The 16,232-nt window shown below is 46.9% G+C and overlaps 1 protein-coding gene across 7 annotated transcripts in view; it reads left to right on the forward strand.

Annotated features, from left to right (window-relative positions):
- Nucleotides 1-16,232, forward strand: part of CAMSAP1 (calmodulin regulated spectrin associated protein 1) — a 97,022-nt gene that overhangs the window by 55,969 nt on the left and 24,821 nt on the right. For all 7 annotated transcript variants that reach the window (XR_010108989.1, XM_034929490.3, XM_034929489.3 and 4 more), the window contains 2 exons: nt 750-889; nt 978-1,074. Coding sequence is in view for 6 of the 7 variants with exons in the window: in XM_034929490.3 (XP_034785381.2) it covers nt 750-889; nt 978-1,074 (237 nt within the window). In the remaining variant the exon portion in view is untranslated. The remainder of the gene's footprint in view (nt 1-749; nt 890-977; nt 1,075-16,232) is intronic.

The following is a 16,232-nucleotide window of genomic DNA, read 5'->3' on the forward strand; positions in this document are numbered from 1 at the left end:
TCAAGTCACTTCTCACGGAGTCCTGAGCTGCACCGTGCTCTCCGCAGGGCTCTTTGTCTGAGGGCCACCCCCCACTCCACACCAGGGTGCCTAGACTAGGGGGAGGCCTGCTCTTTGGTCCTGTGACTTGTTGCCCATACTGGTGCTTCCTCCATGGAGGGTCTGCAAAATCACGTGCAATGGAAAGTTGCCCTGCAGATGCTATAGCCACCAGTCTCCACCTCTTCATGGAAAGAGACTTGGGCTATGCATTGTCACTTGATCTTTGTGATTAGTCACATTCCTGTGTTATCACTGAGTGGGCGTGGATGAGCCTGGTGCTTTACGTTTTATTCATTTCCCTTCCCCCTGCCCTTTACAAACACGGAAACCTTGTGCAGAGGGTTTCTGATGGGCGAAAGAAACTCGGCTCAACATTTACTCGCTACGTGCAGCATGGCTCTGCTGTAAAGTGAAAGGTGATTGTTGCTGTTTGTTTTGGAAGCCCACTCTTGAGATCTGAGCGATTTCTATTATTCTTTCTGGATGTTCACCATCAAAATCAGACTTGAGAGGTTCCTGGAGTTGTCTTGAGTGTTTTCTTTTTATACTTAGTGTTACTTGTTGTACATCCTATACTCCCTACATCTCTCAATGTCATTACCTTCATTACTACCTTTATGTAAAATGGTTTTCAGTTTAGAATGCTTCTCTCTCTCTCGAAGCAGAATACCTTTACAATAAATTGTGATTTTCTTTTTGTCTATTAGATATATGCTTAAAGGAGGTAACGTCGATGGCCGACAGTCTGTATAATATTCGGCTTCTGAGAGAATTCTCCAATGAATATCTTAATAAATGTTTTTATCTCACCTTGGAAGATATGCTGTATGCGCCGTTAGTGTTGAAGGTAATAACGAATTATTTGGCATGCAGTTTTAAAACCATGTGTGAATAAACTGCTTATCATACTTTGGTTTTTTGTTTTTGTCTTTTAGCCGAATGTTATGGTTTTTATTGCGGAGCTTTTTTGGTGGTTCGAGAATGTCAAGCCAGATTTTGTTCAGCCCAGGGATGTTCAGGAGCTGAAAGACGGTGAGTGACAGATATTCCCCAGGTTGGCAATGGTTTCCTTGAGAGCCTAGAGTATCAGAAAGCACTCTCCAGTGGTTCCATGTTTCTCGCACAGCAGAGTTCTTGGAAGAGCCTGTGGAGTCAGAATCCCAGGGACGGGCGTGAGAGTTTGGGGCAAAGGCTTTCTAAGTGATTTTGATGAACTATTCGGTTACGAATCATAGCTCTAAAAATTGCACAACTCTAAAAGTTCCAGGATGGCTGTTCTCACCTCCAGAATGAACAAACTGAAAAAAAAACATGTTTACTACAGATTAAAATAATCTGTCAGGCTTGACAATCTAGAAAGTTTTAAGGAGATAATATAGAGGAATATCTTCATAACCTTGGATTAAGAAATTATTTCTTACAAAGAATATGAAAATATTAGCCACAAAGGAAAAGACTGCAAATTCAGCAACATTAAAGTTTGGACCTTCTTTTCCTTGAAAGATGATAAAGATAATTTAAAAAAAACCCAACTATTAATAACTATAGAGGGGGAAAAGGTACTTGCAATGTATGTGGTAGATAAATAACTAGTATCCAGAATATATAAAGAGCTCATTCATAGCCATAAGAAAAAAGAAGAGCCAACAGGAAAAAAAGGCAAAAGAACAGATTCTTGATAAGAGTGGGACCCCATGTGCCTAACTGATTTGTGAAAAGCTGCTCGGCCTCAGTCATCAAGGATATGCAAATTAAAGATGACACCCAGACGGCCTGCAGCTTGCAATGCTTAAGATTTTTCAGCTTCACCGTGGTGCAAAAGCGATGCACGTTCAGTGGAAACCGTGCTTCCTGTGCCCTACAACCATTTTGTTTTTCACTGTCAGTACAGCATTCAGTAAATTACACGAGATACTCAGCACTTTATTCTAAAACAGGCTGTGTGTTAGATTTCGCCCGGCTGTAGGCTAGTGTAAGTGTTCTGAGCACACTGAAGGCGCCTAGGCTAAGCTGTGATGTTTGCTAGGTTAAGTGTATTCAGTGTGTTTTCTACTTACTGATATTTTCAGTTTACGATGGGTTTATTGGGGCATGACCCCATTGTAAGCTGAGGAGCATCTGTGCGGGTATATATCCTCCAGATATATTTGTGGCAAAACATTGGAACGGGCCCAGGTGTGGGGCAGTGTCTGAGAGTGCACCTTTCACCACTGCTGGCAAGAGTGTTACTTGGAGTCACTGTTTTACTTGGAGCAGCCTCTGAAGCTCTTCAGTGTTACCCAGTCCTGTGGGTTGCCTGCCCTTTGGCTCAGCAAGCCCATTCCTGTGGTGTATCCTCAGGGAAACTTGGTACTTGTGCATCAGGACACAGGGAAAGGATGCTCAGAGCAGCTCTGCTCATAACAGCTAAAAAGAAGCTCCCAGATGTGCCTCTGCAGTCAGAGGGGTGCAGTGTTCTATGTCCATGCCACAAGATGCTTTGCAGCCCTGGGTGTGTGTGAGCCACAGCCACGAGCAGCTACAAGGAAGATTCTCCTGATAATGAAGGCACAGAATCACATGGACAGGCTGGAGAGCAGGCAGAGCTCCACTGTGTTTTCCAGGGGGTGTGTATGTGTGTGCATGCATGTGTGTGTGCATGTGTGTGCGTGTGTGTGTGTGTGTGTGTGTCTGGGGCTAAAAGGCAGTGGTTCATTGGGCACGTTGGGTGCTCCTGGCAGACTCGTGACTTTCTCTTCTGGACCCGAGTGGTGGTTACCTGGATTTTGCTTTATAATTATTTGTTAAGCTCTATGTACGTTTTATGCAGTTTCTCTCTGTGTGTGTGTGTGCGTGCACTATTTTACAATAAGAAAGAATAACGACAAAAAGCTTAGAACTGGGTTACCTTGCTGTTAGAATGTTCTTAAGTCACCTCGCTTCCTCACGGGTGACCTTGAACTAATTTTTCATCCCTGGACTTAACTTTCCTTCCCAACTCTTCTTCTGTGGTAACTATTCCATCTTACAGCCAGAAACACTGTAGTGCTGTGAAACTTGCTTCCTTCATCTTAATTGAGGTTAGCCCTAAGTCAAGGCTATTGCTGACTCCTGTTTTCAGATTCGTTTCTATTCTTCTTGCATTTAAGGTAGAATAGGCTTTCCTTGTTTGATGCCTTCATGACTGCAGCACCCTCTCCACTGCCCTGTCCTTTCTGGCTTCCCTTCCCTTCACTCCTCCCCCTCCTCCTCCCCTTCCCCTTCCCTGCCCCCTTCCCCCCACTCCCGTCCCCCCACTCCCCTCCCCCACTCCCCTCCCCCCCACTCCCCTCCCCCCACTCCCCTCCCCCACTCCCCTCCCCTCCCCTCCCCTCCCCCCACTCACCTCCCCCACTCCCCTCCCCTTCCCCCCACTCCCCTCCCCCACTCCCCTCCCCCACTCCCCTCCCCTTCCCCCCACTCCCCTCCCCTTCCCTGCCCCCTCCCCCCACTCCCCTCCCCTTCCCTGTTCTGGGATACTTGTGCACAACCTGCAGGTTTGTTACATAGGTATACACATGCCATGGTGGTTTGCTGCACCCATCAACCCATCCTCTACATTAGGTGTTTTTCCTAATGGTCTCCCTCTCCTAGCCCTCCCACCCCCCGACAGGTGTGTGATGTTCCCCTCCCTGTGTCCGTGTGTTCTCATTGTTCAACTCCCACTTATGAGTAAGAACATGCGGTGTTTGGTTTTCTGTTCCTGTGTTAGTTTGCTGAGAATGATGGTTTCCAGCTTCATCCATGTCCTTGCAAAGGATATGAACTCATCCTTTTTTTTAATGGCTGCATAGTATTCCATGGTGTATATGTGCCACATTTTCTTTATCCAGATGGGCATTTAGGTTGGTTCCAAGTCTTTGCCATTGTGAATAGTGCTGCAGTAAACATACGTGTGCATGTGTCTTTATAGTAGGATGATTTCCTTTTTTTAATTTTATTATTTTTTTCGAGACAGAGTCTCACTCTGCTGCCCAGGCTGGAGTGCAGTGGCACAGTCTCAGCTCACTGCAAGCTCCACCTCCCGGGTTCACACCATTCTCCTGCCTCAGCCTCCCAAGTAGCTGGGTCTACAGATGCCCGCCACCATGCCCAGATAATTTTTTTGTATTTTTTTTTTTAGTAGAGACGGGGTTTCACCGTGTTAGCCAGGATGGTCTCGATCTCTTGACCTCATGATCCACCCGCCTCAGCCTCCCAAAGTGCTGGGATTACCGTTGTGAGCCACTGTGCCCAGCCTATAGTAGGATGATTTATAATCCTTTGGGTATATACCCAGTAATGGGATTGCTGGGTCAAATGGTATTTCAGTTTATAGATCCTTGAGGAATCGCCACACTGTCTTCCACAATGGTTGAACTAATTAACACTCCCACCAGCTGTGTAAAAGTGTTCCATTTCTCCACATCCTCTCTAGCATGTGTTGTTGCCTGACTTTAATGATCGCCATTCTAACTGTCATGAGATGGTATCTCATTGTGGTTTTGATTTTCATTTCTCTAATGACCAGTGATGATGAGCTTTTTTTCTTAAGTTTGTCGGCCGCATAAATGTCTTCTTTTGAGAAGTGCGTCCATTCAAATCCTTTGCCCACTTTTTGATTTTTTTTTTTTTTTTTTTTGGTAAATTTGTTTTAAGTTCCTTGTAGATTCTGGATATTAGCCCTTTGTCAGTTGGATAGATTGCAAAAATTTTCTCCCCTTCTGTAGGTTGCCTGTTCACTCTGATGATAGTTTCTTCTGCTGTGCAGAAGCTCTTTATTTTAATTAGATCCATTTGTCAGTTTTGGCTTTTGTTGCCATTGCTTTTGCTCTTTTAGTCTTGAAGTCTTTGCCCATGCCTGTGTCCTGAATGGTACTGCCTAGGTTTTCTTCTAGGTTTTTATGGTTTTAGGTCTTACATTTAATTAAGTCTTTAATCTGTCTTAATTTTTGTATAAGGTGTAAGGAAGGGATCCAAATTCAGTTTTCTGCATATGGCTAGCCAGTTTTCCCAACACTGTTAAGTAGGGAATCCTTTCCCCATTGCTTGTTTTTGTCAGATTTGTCAAAGATCAGATGGTTGTAGGTGTGCGGCATTATTTCTGAGGCCTCTGTTCTGTTCCATTGGTCTATATATCTGTTTTGGTACCAGTACCATGCTGTTTTGGTTACTGTAGCCTTGTAGTATAGTTTGAAGTCAGGTAGCATGATGCCTCCAGCTTTTTTTTTTTTTTTTGCTTAGGGTTGTCTTGGCTATGAGGGGTCTTTTTTGGTTCCATATGAAATTTAAAGTAGTTTTTTAAAAATTCTGTGAAGAAAGTCAATGGTAGCTTGATGGGGAGAGCATTGAATCTATAAATTACTTTGGGAAGTATGGCCATTTTCACAATATTGATTCTTCCTATCCATGAGCATGGAATGTTTTTCCATTTGTTTGTTTCCTCTCTTATTTCTTTGAGCAGTGGTTTGTAGTTCTCCTTGAAGACGTCCTTCACATCCCTTGTAAGTTGTATTCCTAGGTATTTTATTTTCTTTGTAGCAGTTGTGAATGAGAGTTCACTCATGATTTGGCTCTCTCTTAATCTGTTATTGGTGTATAGGAATGCTTGTGATTTTTGCACATTGATTTTGTATCCTGAGACTTGCTGAAGTTGCTTATCAGCTTAAGGAGATTTTGGGTTGAGACGATGGGGTTTTCTAAATATACAATCATGTCATCTGCAAACAGGGACAATTTGACTTCCTTTCTTCCTATTTGAATACTCTTTATTTCTTTCTCTTGCCTGATTGCCCTGGCCAGAACTTCCAATGCTGTGTTGAATAGGAGTGGTGAGAGAGGGCATCCTTGTCTTGTACCGGTTTTCAAAGGGAATACTTTCAGCTTTTGCCCATTCAGTATGATGTTGGCTGTCGGTTTGTCTAAATAGCTGTTATTATTTTGAGATACGTCCCATCAATACCTAGTTTATTGAGAGTTTTTAGTATGAAGGGGTGTTGAATTTTATCGAAGGCCTTTTCTGAATCTATTGAGATAATCATGTGGTTTTTTGTCATTGGCTCTGTTTATGTGATGGATTACATTTATTGATTTGCATATGTTGAACCAGCCTTGCATCCCTGGTATGAAGCTGACTTGATCGTGGTGGATAAGCTTTTTGATGTGCTGCTGGATTCAGTTTGCCAGTATTTTATTGAGGATTTTTGCATCAATGTTCATCAGGGATATTGGCCTGAAATTTTTTTTTGTTGTGTCTCTGCCGGGTTTTGGTATCACGATGATGCTGGCCTCATAAAATGAGTTAGGAAAGAGTCCCTCTTTTTCTGTTGTTTGGAATAGTTTCAGAAGGAATGGTACCAGCTCCTCTTTGTACCTCTGGTAGAATTCGACTGTGAATCCGTCTGTTCCTGGGCTTTTTTCGGTTGGGAGGCTGTTAATTACTGCCTTAATTTCAGAACTTGTTATTGGTCTATTCAGGGATTTGACTTTTTCCTGGTTTAGTCTTGGGAGGGTATATGTGTCCAGGAATTTATCTGTTTCTTCTAGATTTTCTAGTTTATTTGCACTGAGTTGTTTATAGTATTCTCTGATGGTAGTTTGTATTTCTGTGGGATCAATGATGATATCCCCTTTATCATTTTTTATTGTGTCTATTTGATTCTTCTCTCTTTTCTTCTTTATTAGTGTGGCTAGCAGTCTAGTTTGTTAATCGTTTCAAAAAACCAGCTCCTGGATTCATTTTGAATTTCGTTGCTCTTGCTTCTCTGGTTCTTTCAATTGTGATGTTTGAGCATCAATTTCAGATCTTTCCAGCTTTCTGTTATGGGCATTTAGTGCTATAAATTTCCCTCTAAACACTGCTTTAGCTGTGTCCCAGAGATTCTGGTACGTTACCTCTTTGTTCCCATTTGTTTCAAAGAACTTCTTTATTTCTGCCTTAATTTCGTAATTTACCCAGTAGTCATTCAGGAGCAGGTTGTTCAGTTTCCATGTAGTTGTGCGGTTTTGAGTGAGTTTCTTCATCCTGAGTTCTAATTTGATTGCACTGTGGTCTGAGAGATTGTTTGTTATGATTTCCGTTCTTTGGCATTTGCTGAGGAGTGTTTTACTTCCAATTATGTGGTCAATTTTAGAGTAAGTGCTACGTGGTGCTGAGAAGAATGTGTATTCTGTTGATTTGGGGTGGAGAGTTCTCTTGATGTCTATTAGGTCTGCTTGGTCCAGAGCTGAATTCAAGTCCTGAATATTGTTAATTTTCTGTCCCGATCTGTCTAATATTGACAGTGGGGTGTTAAAGTCTCCCACTATTATTGTGTGGCAGTCTAAGTCTCTTTCTAGGTCTCTAAGAACTTGCTTTATGAATCTGGGTGCTCCTCTATTGGGGGCATATATATTTAGGATAGTTAGCGCTTCTTTTTTTTTTTTTATTTGAGACGGAGTCTTGCTCTGTTGCCCAGGCTGGAGAGCAGTGGCGCGATCTTGGCTCACTGCAAGCTCCGCCTCCCAGGTTCACGCCATTGTCCTGCCTCAGCCTCCCAAGTAGCTGGGACTACAGGTGCCCGCCACCACGCCCAGCCAATTTTTTTTTGTATTTTTTAGTAGAGACAGGGTTTCAGCGTGTTAGCCAGGATGGTCTCGATCTCCTGACCTCGTGATCCACCTGTCTCGGCCTCCCAGAGTGCTGGGATTACAGGCATGAACCACTGCGCCCTGCCAGCTCTTCTTATTGTATTGATCCCTTTACCATTATGTAATGCCCTTCTTTGTCTTTTTTGATCTTTGTTGGTTTAAAGTCTGTTTTATCAGAGACTAGGATTGCACCCCCTGCTTCTTTTTTGCTTTCCATTTGCTTGGTAAATATTCCTCCATCCCTTTATTTTGAGTCTTTGTACATGAGATGGGTTTGCTGAATACAGCACACTGATGGGTCTTGACTCTTTATCCAATTTGCAGTCTGTCTTTTTATTTATTTATTTTGAGATGGAGTTTTGCTCTTGTTGTCCAGGCTGGAGTGCAATGGCGTGGTCTTGGCTCACTGCAGCCTCTGCCTCCCGGGTTCAAGTGATTCTCCTGCCTCAGCCTCCCGAGTAGCTGGGATTACAGGCCTGTGCCACCATACCTGGCTAATTTTGTATTTTTAGTAGAGACGGGGGTTTCTCCACGTTGGTCAGGCTGGTCTCGAACTCCCAACCTCAGGTAATTCACCTGCCATGGCCTTCCAAGGTGCTGGGATTACAGGTGCGAGCCACCACACCCGGCCCAGTCTGTGTCTTTTAACTGGGGGCATTTAGCCCATTTACATTTAAGGTTAATATTGTTATGTGTGAATTTGATCCTGTCATTATGATGCTAGCTGGTTATTTTGCCCGTTAGTTGATGCAGTTTCTTCATAGATAGTGTTGATGGTCTTTACAATTTGGTATCTTTTTGCAGTGGCTGGTACCGGTTTTTCCTTTCCATGTTTAGTGCTTCCTTCAGGAGCTCTTGTAAGGCCTGTTGGTGACAAAATCTCTCAGCATTTGCTTGTCTGTAAAGGATTTTGTTTCTCCTTCACTTATGAAGCTTAGTTTGGCTGGATATGAAATTCTGGGTTGAAAATTCTTTTCTTTAAGAATGTTGAATATTGGCCCTCACTCTCTTCTGGCTTTTAGGGTATCTGCAGAGAGATCTGCTGTTAGTTTGATGGGCTTCCCTTTGTGGGTAACCTGACCTTTCTCTCTGGCTGCCCTTAACATTTTTTCCTTCATTTCAACCTTGGTGAATCTGACGATTGCGTCTCGGGGTTGCTCTTCTCGTGGAGTATCTGTGCTGTTCTCCGTATTTCCTGAATTTGAATGTTGGCCTGTCTTGCTAGGTTGGGGAAGTTCTCCTGGATAATATCCTGAAGTTTGTTTTCCAACTTGGTTCCATTCTCCCCGTCACTTTCAGGTACATCAGTCAAACGTAGGTTTGGTCTTTTCACATAGTCCCATGTTTCTTGGAGGCTTTGTTTGTTCCTTTTCATTCTTTTTTCTCTAATCTTGTCTTCATGCTTTATTTCATTAAGTTGATCTTCAATCTCTGATATCCTTTCTTCCACTTGATCGATTCGGCTACTGATACTTGTGTATATTTCATGAAGTTCTCGTGCTGTGTTTTTCAGCTCCGTCAAGTCATTTGTGTTCTTCTCTAAGCTGGTTATTCTAGTTAGCAATTCCTCTAACCTTTTTTCAAGGTTCTTAGCTTGCTTGCATTAAGTTAGAACATGCTCCTTTAGCTCAGAGGAATTTGTTATTCCCCACCTTCTGAAGCCTACTTCTGTCAGTTTGTCAAACACATTCTTCGTCCAGCTTTGTTCCCTTGCTGGCAAGGAGTTGTGATCCTTTGGAGGAGAGGAGGCATTCTGGTTTTTGGAATTTTCAGCCTTTTTGCACTGGTTATTCCTCATCTTTGTGGATTTATCTACCTTTGGTTTTTGATGTTGGTGACCTTTGGATGGGGTTTTTGTGTGGACGTCCTTTTTGTTGATGTTGATGCTATTCCTTTCTGTTAGTTTTCCTTCTAAAAGCCAGGTCCCTCTGCTGCAGGTATGTATGCTGGAGTTTGCTGGAGGTCCACTCCAAACCCTGTTTGCCTGGATATCACCAGCAGAGGTTGCAGAACAGCAAAGATTGCTGCCTGTTCCTTCCTCTGGAAGCTTTGTCCCAGAAGGGCACCCTCCGGATGTCAACCGGATCTCTCCTGTATGTTGACCCCTGCTGGGAGGTAAACACCCAGTCAGGAGGCACGGGAGTCAGGGACCTACTTGAGGCAGTCTGTCCCTTAGCAGAGCTCGAGCGCTGTGCTGGGAGAGCCACTGCTCTCTTCAGAGCCAGCAGGCGGTGATGTTTAAGTCTGCTGAGGCTATGCCCATAGCCACCCCTTCCCCTAGGTGCTCTGTCCCAGGGAGATGGGAGTTTTATGTATAAGCCCCTGACTAGGGCTAATACCTTTCTTTCAGAGATGCCCTGCTCAGAGAGGAGGAATCTAGAGAGGCAGTCTGGCTACAGCGGCTTTGCCCAGCTCTGGAGGGCTCCACCTAGTTTAAACTTCCTGGAGGCTTTGTTTACACTGTGAGGGAAAAACCCACCTACTCAAGCCTCAGTAATGGTGGACATCCCTCCTCCCACCAAGCTCGAGCACCCCAGGTCGACTTCAGACTACTGTGCTGGCAGCGAGAATTTCAAGCCAGTGGAGCTTCCTGGGCTCTGTGGGGGTTGGATCCACTGAGCTAGACCACTTGCCTCCCTGAGTTCAGCACCCTTTCCAGGAGAATGAACAGTTCTGCCTGGCTGGCGTTCCAGGCACCACTGGGGTATGAAAAAAAAACTCCTGCAACTAGCTCGGTGTCTGCCCAAATGGTCGCCCAGTTTTGTGCTGGAAACCCAGGGCCCTGGTGGTGTAAGCACCGGAGGGAATCTCCTGGTCTGTGGGTTGCGAAGACTGTGGGAAAAGCATAGTATTTGGACCAGAATGCACCATTCCTCACAGCTTCCCTTGGCTGGAAGAGGGAGTTCCCCGACCCATTGTGCTTCCTGGGTGAGGTGATTCCCCACCGTGCTTGCCCTCTGTGGGCTGCACCCACTGTCTAATCAGCCCCAATGAAATGAGCTGGGTACCTCAGTAGGAAATGTAGAAATCACCCGCCTTCTGTGTTGATCTTGCTGGGAGCTGCAGATTGGAGCTGTTTGATCTTGCCAGCCACCTTCCTCCTGCCTTTCTTCACCCTTTTCATGATACTGTCCAGCTCAAGAAGGAAGTCTTGTTTTTCCTGCTGCTTGTGAGGTGGTTTCACCTGTTCTGCCTGGTGGGAAAGGCCTCTTCCCATCGGACCCCGTCGTGAGTCATGGCCGGAGCCCCCTTCTTCTTGCGGGGCTCCTCTTCTTGTCTGCTGGTCCTTAGGAATGAGGAGTCAGGAATGCTAGGAAGCAGCTAAGCTTCAGTTCACTCTGGGATGAGACATAGCGGGGGAGGGGGACCTCAGAGTCATGGGCCCGCTCTGCACCTCCGAGGCTGGGGAGTGTCTCTGGTCTGATACAGTATCATGTGGGGCCCTGTGCAGTGGGTCCTACTGCCAACCGTTGGGTAGTGATGCCTGCTGAAGCCCTATGGCCAGGAGAGGCCAACACTCAGATGCAGAATGCAGGTCTGCTCTTGGAAAAGTGAACTGCTGGCCCTTCCAGGCTGCAAGGGGTCCATTGTAGTTACCTTGCTGCCTAGTGATTGGTTGGTCTTCTCCAGGACGGTGCCATATTAGGAGTCAGCACTGGTCTTGGCAGGTGGTAGTCTGTGCTCTTAGTCTCCATACCTGCCTACCTCTGGCTGCTTCATGTGTGTGTCTGTTGTCCTGGCCTGAGAGTGGCTGATGGCAGAGTTTGTCTGCATTCCCAGTTGACCCACTGTTAACCGTGCCCAGGCTTTCCCCTTTTCCATCCGTGGTCGTCAGGGGCCCTTGTGTGGCTGTAGAGAGGGGCTCGGTGGGCTGCTGGTGCCCTGGCGGTAGCTCGCGAGGGTCTGGGCTGTGTATGCCTGCAGCTCATGCCCCTGCTCCTGTGCAGGCTCGGTCCCAAGGCACAACTCCGTCTTATGGGTGCACTCGGCCTTAGCCCTGGAGTGAGTGGGTGGCAGAACCCAGCTTGTGATGGGCAGTTCTGAACACACTGTCAGCAGGCGTGCAGTACCCTGTGCACGTCAGGGGCTGTTGTTAATGTCGCGTGATTCTCTGTGGCTCTACAGTCCCGGGATCTTGCATTGTGCTCTCCCAGCTGACTTGCCAGAGACTCCTGTGGCATGTTCTCCCTTCACTGATACCTGTAGGCCATGGGATGTGATGACCCCTCCCTTTCCCAATGCGTACTCATCTGGGAATGTAGCTGGTGGTCCCTTTGGGAATGACTGGGGAACCATTGCCATGCATGCTCACCTTAGTGTTGCTGGTCCCAGAGACTGGGCATTGTTGGGAGGAAATACGGACACAAACAGACTCATAGCTATTCATATGCATGTGGCAGGCACAGAAACAGTGGCTTGCTGAGTAGCTAGAAATAGGGACTCATACACTCTGCGTCAGCAGGGAGGCAGGGAGAGAAGAAGCTTGTATGGGAAGGATGAATCAGTTTCCTCAGGAAAGACAGATAGGCTCATACAGGAGCAGAACCGAAGGGCGCCGAACCAAGTAGAAAGTGTGTAGCGAAGTGTGTCTGCAGAACGGGTAGAAAGTGTGTGATGATGTGTGTCCTGAGAATGGAGTAGAAAGTGCGTAACAATGTGTGTCTATAGAACAGGGTAGAAAGTGTGTGGTGACATGTGTCTGCAGAACGGATATAAAGTGTGTGGTGATATGTCTCTGAAGAATGGGTAGAAAGTGCGTGGTGACGTGTGTCTGTAGAACAGGTAGAAAGTGCGTGATGACGTGTCTGTAGAATGGGTGGAAAGTGCGTGATGACGTGTGTCTGTAGAACAGGTGGAAAGTGCGTGATGATGTGTCTGTAGGACAGGTGGAAAGTGCATGATGACGTGTGTCTGTAGAACGGGTGGAAAGTGCGTGATGACGTGTCTGTAGAACGGGTGGAAAGTGCGTGATGACGTGTGTCTGTAGAAGGGGTGGAAAGTGCGTGATGACGTGTCTGTAGAACGGGTGGAAAGTGCGTGATGACGTGTGTCTGTAGAACCGGTAGAAAGTGCGTGATGACGTGTGTCTGTAGAACGGGTGGAAAGTGCGTGATGACGTGTGTCTGTAGAACGGGTGGAAAGTGCGTGATGACGTGTGTCTGTAGAACGGGTGGAAAGTGCGTGATGACGTGTGTCTGTAGAAGGGGTAGAAAGTGCGTGATGACGTGTCTGTAGAACGGGTGGAAAGTGCGTGATGACGTGTGTCTGTAGAACGGTTGGAAAGTGCGTGATGACGTGTGTCTGTAGAACGGGTGGAAAGTGCGTGATGACGTGTGTCTGTAGAACGGGTAGAAAGTGCGTGATGACGTGTGTCTGTAGAACGGGTGGAAAGTGCGTGATGACGTGTGTCTGTAGAACGGGTGGAAAGTGCGTGATGACGTGTGTCTGTAGAACGGGTGGAAAGTGCGTGATAACGTGTGTCTGTAGAACGGGTAGAAAGTGCGTGATGACGTGTGTCTGTAGAAGGGGTGGAAAGTGCGTGATGACATGTGTCTGTACAACGGGTGGAAAGTGCGTGATGACGTGTCTGTAGAACGGGTGGAAAGTGCGTGATGATGTGTATCTGTAGAAGGGGTAGAAAGTGTATGATGATGTGTGTCTGTAGAAGGGGTAGAAAGTGCATGATGATGTGTGTCTGTAGAACGTCCGTGGTGACGTGTGTCTCTGGAATGGGTAGAAAGTGCGTGATGATGTGTGTCTGTAGAACGGGCATGATGATGTGTGTCTGTAGAACATGCGTGGTGACGTGTGTCTCTAGAACAGGTAGAAAGTGCGTGATGATGTGTGTCTGTAGAATGGGTAGAAAGTGTGTGGTGACGTGTGTCTGTAGAACGGGTAGAAAGTGTGTGGTGACGTGTGTCTGTAGAATGGGTAGCAAGTGTGGTGACGTGTTTGTAGAATGGGTAGAAAGTGCATGGTGTGTGTCGGTAGAAGTGTGTGGTGACATGTCTGTAGAACGGGGTAGAAAGTGCATGATGATGTGTATCTGTAGAACAGGGTAGAAGGTACGTGACGATGTGTGGCTGTGGAATGGGTAGAAAGTGCGTGGTGATGTGTGTCTGTAGAACAGGGTAGAAGTGCGTGGTGACGTGTCTGTAGAACGGGGTAGAAAGTGCGTGGTGATGTGTGTCTGTAGAACAGGGTAGAAGTGCGTGGTGACGTGTGTCTGTAGAACGGGGTAGAAAGTGTGTGATGATGTGTGTCTGTAGAACAGGGTAGAAGGTACGTGGCGATGTGTGGCTGCAGAATGGGTAGAAAGTGTGTGGTGATGTGTGTCTATAGAACAGGGTAGAAGGTACATGACTGTGGCTGCGGAATGGGTGGAAAGTGCGTGGTGATGTGTGTCTGTAGAACAGGGTAGAAAGTGTGTGGTGACGTGTCTGTAGAACGGAGTAGAAAAAGCGTGGTAATGTGTGTCTGTAGAACAGGGTAGAAGGTATGTGGTGATGTGTGGCTGCGGAATGGGTAGAAGGCACGTGGTGACGTGTGTCTGTAGAACAGGGTAGAAGGTACGTGGTGATGTGTGGCTGTAGAATGGGTAGAAGGTACATGGCGATGTGTGACTGCAGAATGGGTAGAAGGTACGTGGCGATGTGTGGCTGCAGAATGGGTAAAGGCACGTGGTGACGTGTCTGTAGAACAGGGTAGAAGGTATGTGGTGACGTGTGTCTGTAGAACAGGGTAGAAGGTATGTGGCGATGTGTGGCTGCAGAGTGGGTAAAGGTCCATGGTGATGTGTGTCTGTAGAACAGGGTAGAAGGTACGTGGTGATGTGTGGCTGCGGAATGGATAAAGGTACTTGGTGACGTGTGTCTGTAGAACAGGGTAGAAGGTACGTGGCGATGTGTGGCTGCAGAATGGGTAGAAGGTACGTGGCGATGTGTGCCTGCGGAATGGGTAGAAGGTATGTGGCGATGTGTGGCTGCCGAATGGGTAAAGGTACGTGGTGACGTGTTTCTGTAGAACAGGGTAGAAGGTACTTGGCGATGTGTGGCTGCGGAACGGGTAAAGGTACGTGGTGATGTGCGTCTGTAGATGCACATGGGCTTCTCTGGGTGCTTTTGGGCAGGAAATCTGCCCCAGAGGGGATTTTGGCACCTCTCTTTCCGAAGTTTCTGCCCCTGGTCAGATAAGAGAAGCTCTGAAAAAGCTGTTTTTTGAGTCTGTTGGATAGCAAATGTCAGAATAATTTTTTTGTTGTTTTTGTTTTTTGTTTTGAGACAGGGTCTTGCTCTGTCACCCAGGCTGGAGAGCAGTGGCACAATCTCACCTCACTGCAGCCTCCACCTCCTGGGTTCAAGTGATTCTCCTGCCTCAATCTCCCAAGTAGCTGGGATTACAGGTGCGCACCACCACGCCTGGCTAATTTTTGCATTTTTTAGTAGAGACGGGGTTTTGCCATGTTGGCCAGGCTGGTCTAGAACTCCTGACCTCAGGTGATCTGCCTTTTCCGGCTTCCCAAAGTGCTGGGCTTACAGGCGTGAGCCACCGTGCCCAGCCATCAAAATAATTTTTATGCCACTAGGGTGTAATTTGGATCCGTCCAGCATGGCATACTGAATTCCAGTGGGGGCACAGCTGCTCTTAGCAACCAGTCATCCTTTCTTGGTTTCTTCTCATGGGATAAGCTCACCAGTGCCCTTGTTGGCTCTGTGTTTTGTGCCTAGTGAAGCAGGGCCCTGTTCTCAATTCTGTGACTCTGCTGACCAGGCCCCGTGGCCGCCCCTCCAGCCTTGCCATTCACCATAATCACTAAGGCCACCTGGTTTCTGATACCTCCGTGAAGCCTCTCACTTTGGAACTCTGTCTTCCCCTTGCCACGGTGATTGCTTCCCCGCCAATCGTTGCTTCAGACAGCCCTGGTGTACTGAAGGGGGCGACCACGGGGCTGCCTGGTGCTGCTGTGGGTACCCGTCTGACCGGCACACTCCCCATGCTTCTGCTGTGTGTGTGGGGGCGGGAGGGGTCCTAGCCCCTCCTCTGCTGTCCCTTGGCAGTTATGGTACTTCTCCCTTACTTGGTAAGGGCCTCCTGTTAGTACACGTGCATCATCACCCAATTCCTGCCAAATCCTGTGCTTGGGGGTCCTCCCAAATGGACACATTTTGCCTCAGCCAGCTCCCTTGACAAGGGCCCTCAGAGTCCAGCACTTCACAGCCTCCCCTGGCTGCTGAAACTGGCTGGCTACACCCCGCAGCTCCACGGGGTGTGTGGGTATGTGGCCCTTTTCTCCCAGGCAAGGGCTTTGTTGGATGTCACCCTGGTTATAGGCCTGGTGACCGCGAGGGAAGATGGGGGCAGGTCCTATTGAAGATTAAAAGTGTATATAAACAGCATGATGTTTTGATACACGTATACATAGTGAACTGGTTACCAGGGTCAAGCTAGTTAACATCCGTCTCTTCACATCGCTACCTTTGTATGTGGTGAGAACACTTAAAATCTTTCAGCAGATCTCAAATGGACAACATAATATTGCTAACTATAGTCCCATGCTGCCTTAC

This window comes from Pan paniscus, chromosome 11 (assembly GCF_029289425.2).
Source record: "Pan paniscus chromosome 11, NHGRI_mPanPan1-v2.0_pri, whole genome shotgun sequence".
In the NCBI taxonomy this organism is placed as follows: domain Eukaryota; kingdom Metazoa; phylum Chordata; class Mammalia; order Primates; family Hominidae; genus Pan; species Pan paniscus.